The following is a 12,179-nucleotide window of genomic DNA, read 5'->3' as shown; positions in this document are numbered from 1 at the left end:
ATGGTGGAAAGGCTTTGTAGAGTCAGGAGGCGAATTACTCTCCACAGAATTTCCAGTCTCTGAACTACGTCTTCAGTCACAATATTTATAAGGCTGGTCCAGTTCAATTTCTGGTCAAAATGTGTTTGACAACCAGTGTTTTATTGCACATGCAAAAGATACATTGGCAATGCAATTTCCATTTAGTTCACTTCAATATCCTTCGCGCTATTTAAGGATAGAATGAGAATTTGCACCCACCAAGATTAAGGTCTCAGTGGTACCTTCGAAAGAAGGTGCCAGGCAAAAACCAGGAAATTCCCCACAGAGAAACAGAAAGAAAATCAGAGGATAAATTCCTCCTCCTCTGACTATAATGCATCACTCTTTTCATTTCATTTGATTTTGAAAATATTGTTTCAACACTTGAAATGAAATGAAAATCACTTATTGTCACGAGTAGGCTTCAATGAAGTTACTGTGAAAAGCCCCTAGTCGCCACATTCCGGCACCTGTCCAGGGAGGCTGGTACAGGAATCGAACCATGCTGCTGGCCTGCTTGGTCTGCTTTAAAAGCCAGCGATTTAGCCTTGTGAGCTAAACCAGCCACTTCACTGCACTTTCAAAAAATAAACTCTATGGGACTGTCTCCTTTAAATGATCCCAGAGCATTCCCCTCCTGTGTTATTTATCATAGCACAATAATGTTTCTCAAGTTAAACTGATGCTTCTCTCAAACGCTGCTGGCCCTACAACACTGCACAGGTCAATTAAGGACATGACTATTTTTTCATGTAACTTTAGCCACACTACAACACAGGTGCCACTTCAGAAATAACACTCTGAGCAACTCTTTTGTCTGATTTACATTTATGATGAGACAAATGCCCTTTTTGTTTTATATATAGATTTTTATCTGGAAATCACAGAAATTCTGAAACACAGGGAGACTATCAAGCCTTTATGGCATCCCAGTTCCTCTTGTTGCTGATTTTATTATAAATGCTCTTGCAGATTTGTAAGTTATTGATCAAGCTATGATCTGTAAATGTCCTTTTGTTGGCAATCCTTTGAGGTCCAATAATATTCCCATGTTTTCATTCCAGTCAAACAGTTTCACTTTTGCAGCAATACAAAGTTACAGGGCAACTCTGGAGCCAGGTCCCAGTTGAACTCTCTCAAGTATAATGGAATGACACCTCCTGGGCAGACCATCTCGCCTGAGCTTGTGTGCAGGGAAACCCCAGCAAGGAAATCTCTGTTTAAAATTTCCTCAGGCAGGTTCATTGATACGCCCCCATTCCCCATGGATGTTTACAACTTTTTAAAAAATATTTTTTATTCTCCTCCTTCTTCACATTTTCGCCCAAATTTATACCCACCAAAAATAAACAATAATCAGTTACAAATATGTCAATCCCCATATCAATAACAACGATCCCATCCTCCCACCAAACCCAAAACATTAGCCCGCATGTTCACACAAACAAATGACAAAAAGGAATTAGGGATGACCCATAGTCACCATTAACACACACAGCCCCCCCTCCCCCCAACCCTCCCACCCACATGCCCCAACTAATGTTCGATGTTATCCAGTTCTTGAAAGTGCATAATGAATAATGCCCATGAATTGTAGAACCCCTCCTTCCTTCCCCTCAGTTCAAACTTAACCTTTTCATGAGTCAAGAATTCCAACAGGACCCCCGCCATGCCAGGGCACAGGGTGGAGATGCTGCTCTCCAACCCATCAGGATCCTCCTTCGGGCGATCAACGAGGCGAAGGTTACTACATCTGCCTCTGCACCTGTTTCCAACCCTGGCTGGTCCGACACCCCGAATATGGCCTCCCGCGGGCCCGGGTTCAGTTTCACGTGCACCACCTTGGAAATTACCCCAAAAACCTCCTTCCAGTAATCCTCTAGCTTTGGACAGGACCAGAACATATGAACGTGATTAGCGGGGCTCCCCCCGCAACGTTCACACACACCTTCTACTCCTTCGAAGAATCGGCTCATCCTCACCCTCGTGTGCTCTGTCTACCACCTTCAGCTGCATCAGCCCCAACCTCACGCACGAGGTGGAGGCAGTCACTCTCACACCATCTCACACCAGAACCCCTCCTCCATATCCTCTCCCAACTCTTCATCCCACTTTGCTTTGATCCCTTCCAGTGGTGCCTGCTCCTCTTCCAAAATAGCTCCATAAACCCCTGACACTACCCCCTTCTCCAGTCCCCTCGTCGTCAGCACCTCCTCCAGCAATGTGGAGGCCGGCTCCACCGGGAAGCTCTATATCTCCTTCCTGGCAAAATCTCAAACCTGCATATATCTAAATATTTCCCCCTGCTCCAGCCCATACTTGGCTTCCAGCTCCTTCAATCCTGCAAACCAACCTCTAAGAAACAAATCTTTTAGTGTCTTAATCCCCTTCTCCTCCCAGTTCCGAAAATTTCCATCCTACCTCCCTGGCTCAAATCTGTGGTTCCCCCGAGTCGGCATTTCCCTTGACCCTGCCCGCAACCCGAAGCGTTGGCAAAACTGCCTCCAAATTCTCAATGAAGCGATTATTACCGGACTCCCTGAGTATTTCCCCGGGGCTATCGGGAGCGGCGCTGTTGCTAGTGCTTTCAATCCTGACCCCCTGCACAAACTCTCCTCCATTCTGACCCACTAGGGATCAACCCCTCTGACCCAGCTCTGCACCTCTTCCACACTGGCCGCCCAGTATTAATACATCAGCCCCCGCTGTGTCCCGAATTCTCCGCCCCCCCCCGAGATTTGGCAAGGGCGGGAATTGCGCCGCGCCAGTTGGCGGGCCCCCCGCGCCGGTCGGCAGACCCCCCGCGGCGATTCTCCAGCCTGCGATGGGCCGAAGTCCCGCCGCTGACAGGCCTTTCCCGCTGGCGTGGTTTAAACCACCTCTGGTACTGGCGGGATTGGTGGCGCGGGCGGGCTCCAGGGTCCTGGGGGGCCGCAGGGCAATCTAACCCCAGGGGGTGCCCCCCACGGTGGCCACTCTCTAGCCAAAATAATGCTTCTTCCACATACATCTGACCACACAAAATTACTTCACAAAAATAAATTTTTAGGGTAGCATGGTAGCATAGTGGTTAGCACAATTGCTTCACAGTGCCAGGGTCCCTGGTTCAATTCTCCGCTGGGTCACTGTCTGTGCGGAGTCTGCACATTCTCCCCGTGTGTGCGTGGGTTTCCTCCGGGTGCTCCGGTTTCCATCCACAGTCCAAAGATGTGCGGTTTAGATGGATTGGCCATGCTAAATTGCCCTTAGTGTCCAAAATTGCCCTTAGTGTTGGGTGGGGTTATGGGGATAGGGTGGAGATGTGGGCCTGGGTAGGGTGCTCTTTCCAAGAGCCGGTGCAGACTCGATGGGCCAAATGGCCTCCTTCTATACTGTAAATTCTATGAATCTATGAAATATGTTCAGCGTTGATTTTATTTAAGGTTACCATTCTAGAGACATGTGAGAATAATTTACAGCAATGTTCAGAAGTTGAATAAAAATGGAAGCAGAGTAGATAAAAGTTACTCCTTCACCACAGAAGAATTGAAGTCCTTGCTGATTGATTAATATGTGGGTCTCAAAATTGAGGCTCACAGCAAAGTGTCTAACTAATCAGGGACCCTGGCCATCACCTTCTTGAGTGTTACACCGAGAACTGCATGTTTACAAATGGCATTCTCAGAGTAATACCATAAGTATTTTGGTTAAAAAAAAACATTGACGAAAATTAGTTTCAATTAATTAAGATCTGTGCAAATGGACCATGAAACACAATCACTTGATGTCAGGTCTGCAATTTATCACAAGGAGATAAAGGTAGTCATGAATATCCCCTGTCATACCTTCAGAGTAATGATATGTAGAATTGTAGGTTAAGCTTCTCTGCTCATCAATAGCCGTGCTATAATCCTGTTAAGGATATAAAATAAATATTCTGTCACCCAAAGATTATTGAAAACATTCAGAATGCAATGTCGAATATATAACTTGTGGAACAATGTTCCCCTAACAAAGTAACCTATTTCAACTCTTAAAGGGCACATAGGTGTTTAAATTGGTTTACAAAATGTTTTACTCTTGCCAGTTACAAATATTATTCCAACATTTCCCACAAGTTTAAAAGGTGGCTCCCAATTGCCCATATTATATATTTATTAAACTTCTAGGTGGATTTAGCCCATCCTAAATGTTCTGAAGTTACAGATTCTATCACAATGTGTGCAGGAGTGAATCACAGGTGAATTTTTGATGGCAAATTAAATATTGTCACCTCTATCAGGCTGCCTTCAACTTCCAAGTCTAACATCATCCAAATATGAAAGAAAATTAAATGCAAACAGAAAATGCTGAGAGTATGTCCATGTCAGGACATGATAGAATAAAGACAGGTTAAGGGTTAGTAATAACACTCATTATTAGTTAGAATCATAGATTGTGTTACAACACAGGAGGCCATTCGGCCTATCTTGTCCATGCCAGCCCAGGGTCACCCAGGTGCCCTTTCTAATTCCTCCTTCCTCAACCCGGTAGCTTAGAGCATTTAAAGTGCAGATACAGGTACCTTTTAAAAGACTTTATGGTCTCTGCCTCCACCACCGACTCGGGCAGCAAATTCCAGACTCCCACTACCCTCTACGTAAAACAGTTCTTCCTCATGTCCCCTCCACCACTTATCTTGATTCTATGGTTCTAGAATTCTCCACCAAGGGAAACAATTTTATCCTGTCTGCCCTATCTCTGCCCCTCATAATTTAGTAAACCTTGTGTGAGGATTAATCTTTTACTCCAAATCATTAATCTGTTTTGTTTTCCCTTTCAGATGCTGTAGGATCTGCAGTACTTTTCCTGCTCCTCCGTTTTATTTCTGACATCCTTTAAGGTGTGAACAACATTTTCATGGGCCTTCTGTCCTCATATCTTGCTGCTAAACGAAGCAAAGGTTTTATATTATTAAATATAATTTTATATAGCACAGTGGGCTAAATAGCTGGCTTGTACGTAATGCTAGAACAAGGCCAGCAGTGCGGGTTCAATTCCCATTCCGGCCTCCCCGAACAGGCGAATGTGGCGACTAGGGGCGTTCACAGTAAATTCATTGAAGCCTAGTTGTGACAATAAGTGATTATTATTATTATATTATGAAATATAATTTGTTTTCCTAATTCAGTTTAGACACACAGCACAGCACAAAGAGCCAATTTCCAAAAAAAGCTCCAGTGACTTTAGTTGAAGAATGCCTTGGTCAAAGGAGGAAGGTGATCCAGTGGTATCCATTTTGTTATTTTGCCCCTCCCATTGTCTTCTCCTTTCTTATCTTGAAAATACCCACAGTGTAAACAAGACACCAGTAGTGGAATATTGAATGGTCAGAACCACTTTGCCACATTGTTCAGTAGCATAAGCACGAGTGAGACTTCTTTAAAATAGAATTTTCAACCCCAGTGTAAGAGTAACAGAGAAAATATTGGGAAGCAGGGAGATGAACAGGCACAAAGGGAAAGTAATAAACATACTTGCTTTGGCTCCCTGAACGAAATCAGGATTAAGATACTGTACCAAATGTGCACCAGGGTGATTGACAACTAAGGTAAGTTAATCTATCTTACTAATATTTTATGACACATGAAATAATGCAATACAACCAAATACAGCAGACATGGTCAAATCTATTTTCTTGCCTCTTGACCCTGAAAAATATCTATTTTTCATTGGACAAGGATCAGGAAATTGGAAAGAAACCGAGTAAACAAAATTAATTTCTGTGACTGGCCCCTAAATTCCTGTCACCTCAAGGATCTCAGGGTGGGAAGAACTGGAAGTAGGAGTTTTCTTCAAAAGTTAATTTTCTTCCCCCATTCCCAAAATCGCACGGTCAATTTGGCTGAGCTGATCTCTATCAGAAACCAGAAAGTCATGATTTTGAAGGCCCAAAGCACAGCTTCAGGCCTGGGAAGCCTGTCTGGGGCAGTAGGCTCTGCCGCATGACACGACTATTCTAGATGGACCCATGACTAATGCAAATGGACTAGGATAGGAAATCCTCGTACACCTAGGCCTGGGCCTCGGCCTGGGCTTGGGCAAGAGCATTGCCTTTTTCCAGACTGAAGGTGATACAGGAGGAAAATATAATTAACCTACCCTGAAAATGCCCAAATATTCCAGAGGGAGTCATAACCCAGATCATCCTAAAACAATTCTTGCCTTCACTGCTTCTTCCTACAGTTCAAAACAACTTGCATTTACAAAAACACCTTTTCAAAAAATGTTTATTAAAAATTTTCCATATTAAATAAAACCATCCAAAACAATTAACCAAAATTACACGATAGAAGAAAGAGACAAACAAGCAAAAATTCAAATTAAATTTAACCCAAAAAACTAAACTAAACCCCCTCACAGCTGACAGTGACTACCTCCTTAAAAAAGGAAATGAATGGCGGCCATCTTAGGTAGAACCCTTCTACTGACCCTCTTATGGTGTAGTTAATAGAACATAGAACATAGAACAGTACAGCACAGAACAGGCCCTTCGGCCCTCGATGTTGTGCCGAGCAATGATCACCCTACCCAAACCCACGCATCCACCCTATACCCGTAACCCACCTTACCGTTCAGAATGGGCACAATTCACTCACCCATTTTGACCTCTCCTCACACAATGGAGCTGACTCCGCTGAGAGGTTATGGCCAAAAATGCCCGAAATAGTCCCCCCATCAGACGCAGTCAAAGACAAAATCCTCTTCCAGGGAAGATGGTGGTGCCAAGGAAGAGGATGGGAAAGCCTTGTTTGCAAAATCACAAATCTGACAAGACCTGAAAAAACTGGAACCAGGCAGTTGGAAATTCTCCGCCAACTCATTAAAACTAGCAAACCTCCCCTCCACAAATAGGTTTCCAAACCTCTCCAATCCCTTCGCCTCCCATGACTTAAATATCGAGTCAAAGCCCATAGGCAGAAAAAAAGTGGTTATTGCAGATGGGGCTAATGAAAACAGGGAACAGAGCTTGAAATGCTGCCTGAACTGCTTCCAAATTCTCAGAGTGGACACCACTAGTTGATTCAATGAAGATCCCACCAGAGAGAAAGTCAATGGTGCAGTAACTATTGCGCCAAGGCTAGAAACAGTGCAGGAGCTCGCTTCCATTTGTCCCCATATGGAGCCAGGGTAGCTGAACCACAATATCTTCAGAATATTCGCTCCCCAATAGGATAAACAATAAATTGTGTAGAGACAAGCCCCCCGATTGTCTATCTCTTTGGAGCAAAGCCCCACGGCTCCTTGGAGTCTTAACTGCCCAAATAAAGGAGGACATTAATTTGCTGGCTTTGACAAAAAGGAGAGAAAAATAGGAATACGTTGAAAAAGAAATTAAAGTTTCGGGAGCACATTTATTTTAATAGTCTGAACCCTGCCCGTCAAGGACAGGGGGAGGTTATCCCACCTCTGCAAGTTTGACTTGACACTACCAATCAGATTAGCGTAATTTAATTTATGGAGTGAGGCCCGTTGTGGGCCACCCGGACCCCCAGATAATGAAAGCAAGTCTTGGCAAAGTGAAAGGTTAACAACCACAGTTTGACTCTCTCCCTGGGGGTGTTGACTGGGAAAATTTGCTCTTGTCCAAGTTCAGCTTGGAACCAGAGAAGGAGCCAAAAATCCTAAGCAGCTTCATTATCTCACCCATGGAAGATATTAGGTCCGTAATGTAGAGGAGTAGGTCATCCGCGTAAAAGGGACACCCGATGCTCCACCCCTCCCCGGTTTATCCCATTCCATCTGAAAGAGGACCTCAGTGCTTAAACGAGCGGCTCTATTGCCAAAGCAAACAGGCGTGGTGACAGTGTAATCCCTGTCTCATGTCCCTATTTAACAGGAGGTAACCAGAGTTCAGAACATTCGTACAAACACTAGCAGTGGGGGCTGTATACTGTCATCGAATCCAGGAAATAAACTAGTGGCTGAATCCAAACCTTGCAAGAATCTCAAACAGATACTCCCACTCCACCCTAACAAACGCCTTTTTGGCATCCAGGGAAACAAGCCCCTCTGGTTCAGGCACCAGAGAGGGTAAAAGGACAACATTTAGCAGGTGACATATATTGGCTGACAATTGTCAAGCCTTAATGAAGCCTGTCTGATCTTCCAAGGTCACCTCTGGGAAGCAAGGCTCTGGCCACGGCACCGGAACCTTGGCCAGTAACATCGGCCTTTCAGAGTGAGATAGGTCGATACGACCCATACTCTGTTGGGTCTTTGATTTTCTTGAGAATCAGGACAATAGGGGTCTGTGTGAGGGTCGTGGGCACCAAACCCCGGAATAAGGAATCATTAAACATGACCAGAATTAAAGGCACCAACTGCTTCATGAACGTCTTACAAAATGTTTATAAAATTTAATGTGAAGCCACCCGGGCCAGGGGCTTTGCCTGTCTGCACCAACACAATGCATTTTATAATTTCCTCTGGGCCCAACGGGGATTCCAACTCATCGCTCCTCTCCACCACCACCGCTGGGATGGATAAACTGTCCAAAAGGTCAGTCATGACCGATTCCTCAGCTGGAGGCTCTGATCTGATCAGGATGATTCAAAAGCCTCATTAACCTGAGGAGGGGCAGAAACCAGGCTCGGATTGAACTTAAACTGCCACTTAAACTGGTGAGCTACAAGCTAACTGGCCTTCTCCCCTCAAGTGTGTAAGCATCCCACCGCTCTGTCTGTTGACAACGGTGTCTGCAGCTTTTTCCTACTTGCCAACAATTCAAGCTTTGGGGCAAGTGAGTACTGGTGGTCCACCTCAAGAATGGAATCCACCAGCCTCTGCTAGACCACCTTCGCTGACTTTACCATGTGCGCTTTATAGGAGCTTTACAATCCCGCCCAAGGACCACCTTAAGGGCTTCCCACTGTGTGGAAGGTGAGACTAACTCACTTTTATTGAATTCTATATAGTCCCCAATGGCAGTGGACATGCGTTCACAAAGTTTCCTGTCCGGTAATAATGTTGTGCCCAAGCTCCATGGCGGAGGCTGGGAGGGTCCTGACTCTCGTGTCAAATTAACAAAGTGCAGGGTATAGTCCGGAATCACAATTGCTGAGTACTCAGCAGTCACCAGAGAAGGGAGGGGAGACCTACCTACCACAAAAGAAAATCGATCCAGGGGTATACCTGATGCACATGCAAGAAAAATGAAAAATCTTTTTCCACTTGTTGCAAAACGCACCAGGATCTAACCACCACCCCCCCCCCCCCCCCCCCACCCCCCTCCACCCCCTCAACCTCTTATGCTCCATGAAAAACAATAAAGCTTTGGCCACCCCCTGATGGAGTCAGAGAATTGGGCTGGGACCGATCCGGACTAGGGTTCAGAACAGTTTAGGTCCCCAGCCAAAATAAGCTGATGCAAATCTAATTCGAGGGCGAGGCCAGCAGGTTATTAATAAAATTTGTATCATCCCAGTTTGGGGCGTAGATATTAACCAGCATCTCCAGAGTGCCCACCAAAGAGCCACAGACAATGACATGCCTGTCATTGGGCTCCGCCAAGTCCTTAGAGACAGAAAACTGAACCCTTTGATTAATTAATATTGCCTGGCCCTACTATTGAAGCCCGAATGAAAGACTTGTCCTACCCACCCCCCCAGAAGGGTTGCTTGGTTCCTGACCAGCAAATGACACCACATCAGAACTTAAACTCTTACGGTGAGCAAATACTCACAACCTTTTCACTGGGCCGTTTAATCCCTCAATATTCCAGGTGACCAAATGAAGTTGGGGTCTTCCACCTCACCTCAATTGGAGGTAGCCATTTCCACCGAGAGATTACCCAAAAGATGCATAAAAGGTACAGCAACCAGGCCCACCCAAGATGGCCACCAACCAAAACACAAAACTAATTAAAGAAAAATCTGCAGGCACCGTCAGCAAACTACCCCCGCCCTCCCTCCCCTCCTAGCCCTTGAATACTACTACACCCAAATACGCAAACAGAGGCGAGACAAATACAAACAACTAAAATATACCAACCCAATCTTAAACAAAACAAGAACTCTAAGCTCATTATCTAAAAAACCACTACAATGAGCTGCAGCCACCCTTTCAAAACTAACACTTAGGTTAGCAGCAAGGCTCCCAACTAGAGTTAAGAAAATTGGTTACAAAACAACAAAATACTTTATAAATCATTGCGCTCCAAAAGGGACCTATATATTTTCATAACAAATAGAACAGAGCCCCACATGGAACTAAACCCCAAACCTAAGCCCAAACTGTGAAAATTCAATCCCAACTGGAACAGGAAAAAGCCAAAAATAAACATGGAACCCCAACAATGCAACAATTCAACATGCCCGTCCCCAATACCTAAAATACTCAATCACACCATGGTCAATCGGTCCTTCTTAACATGGGAGTCTGCATCGCCCAGCACATCGCCTTTTCCATCAATAGTCACTCTGAGCCGAGCCAGGTACACCACACCAAACTGGACTCCACGTTTGTACAGGGCGGTCCTGGCTTTGTTGAATGCAGCCCACTTTGTTGCCATCTCCACTCCTACATCTTGGTAGAACCTGATGGCATGGCCCTCCCATTTCCCATTTGTAGTCTCGATGCTCCCTCGCCCATCTCAGAATGCCCTCTTTCTCTTTCAAGCTATGAAACGTCACTATTACCGCTCGCCGTGGATCCTCAGGATGAGGCCTCTGCCGGAGTATATGGTGGGCTCAGTCCAACTCAGGAGGGGACGTGTGAATCAATCCTCTCCCACCATCTTACCAAACATTTCTGCAAAGAACTCCATGAACGTTGGGCCTTTCAGCCCCTCTGGCAGCCCCACAATTCGAATGTTTTGCCTCTTTAACCAATTCTCTAAACTCACTTAGCCTTCAATGGTTTATTCGCTTCGGACACCAAAGACATCTTCGCTTCCAGTGAGACAATCTGATCACGGTGTCTCACAAGGACCACTTCCATGTCTTTTATCGTGGCTCCATGGGCTTTCACGATTTCATTGGTCTTATCCTGAGATGTTTCAATGGGGACCAAGGCCACCTCCATAAATTTTAGGAGGTCTCGCAACACAACCCGTCATTGTTTATTAAATTCCTTTGCCAAGATACTCAAACGCACCTCAGCCATTAGTGGAGGAGCCAATGACCCATTTTATCTGCCGGCGAACTCCAATTAGAGGCCTCCGATTCTGTTGACGAACTTCTGCTATCCACCGTCTTTCCCATGACTTTTCAGGGCACTTCAATCCTCACCCCATTACTCATGTGGGTTTTCAAAACAAAATACCCCCTGAAATTGAGAGAAAAGAGCACAGTACTCTAGGAGGAACCACCTCATGGGAGTCTTCCCCCTTCTTTACACGACCAGAAGTCCATACAGAATCTTTAACATTGTAAAACATTTCAAGGTGCTTCAGGAACCTAATCGGACACTGAGCCACAGACAGTAGGATAGGTGACAAAATGTTTGGTCTTTATGAGGGCATTAAGGAAGAGTCTGGTGAGGAAACAAAGATCTTTAAGGTGAGAATTGAGGCTTGTGACCGGGGCAGCTGATGGCACAACTTCAAACTGTGTGGCAAAGAGGTCAGAATTGGACTAATAGGGGCAGCACGGTGGCCTAGTGGTTAGCACAGCTGCCTCACGGCGCTGAGGTCCCAGGTTCGATCCCGGCTCTGGGTCACTGTCCGTGTGGAGTTTGCACATTCTCCCTGTGCCTGCGTGGGTTTCGCCCCCACAACCCAAAAATGTGCAGAATAGGTGGATTGGCCATGCTAAATTGCCCCTTAATTGGAAAAAATAATTGGGTAATCTAAATTTATAATTTTTTAAAAATTGGACTAACAGAATATTGTAGCGTTGGAGGAGGTTACAGATATATGGAGAGGAAAAGCTGTGGAGTGTTTGGAACATGAGGATGTAATTTCTTTTTAAAAATCCAATTAAGGGGCAATTTAGCGTGGCCAATTCACCAACCCTGCACATCTTTGGGCTGCGGGAGTGAGAACCACACAGAGATGGGGAGAATGTGCAAACTCGACATGGACAGTGACTTGGGGCCGGGATCAAACCCGGGTCCTTGGCGCCATGAGGCATCAGTGCTAACCACTGCGCCACGGTGCCTCATGTAAATTTTAAAATTCAGGTATTCGAGATCTGGGA

At 45.3% G+C, this 12,179-nt stretch overlaps 1 protein-coding gene across 1 annotated transcript in view; it reads right to left on the bottom strand.

The window, feature by feature from the left end:
- The window catches only part of otogl (otogelin-like), a 200,793-nt gene that overhangs the window by 166,304 nt on the left and 22,310 nt on the right, over positions 1 to 12,179 (bottom strand). Inside the window, exon 7 of the mRNA XM_038781368.1 lies at positions 3,846 to 3,912. Within this exon, the coding sequence (XP_038637296.1) occupies positions 3,846 to 3,912 (67 nt within the window). The remainder of the gene's footprint in view (positions 1 to 3,845; positions 3,913 to 12,179) is intronic.

The sequence above is a fragment of the Scyliorhinus canicula genome, chromosome 20 (assembly GCF_902713615.1).
Source record: "Scyliorhinus canicula chromosome 20, sScyCan1.1, whole genome shotgun sequence".
Classification (NCBI taxonomy): Eukaryota; Metazoa; Chordata; class Chondrichthyes; order Carcharhiniformes; family Scyliorhinidae; genus Scyliorhinus; species Scyliorhinus canicula.
The sequence above is the reverse complement of the archived record's forward strand: the minus strand, read 5'-3'. Positions and strand labels throughout refer to the sequence as shown.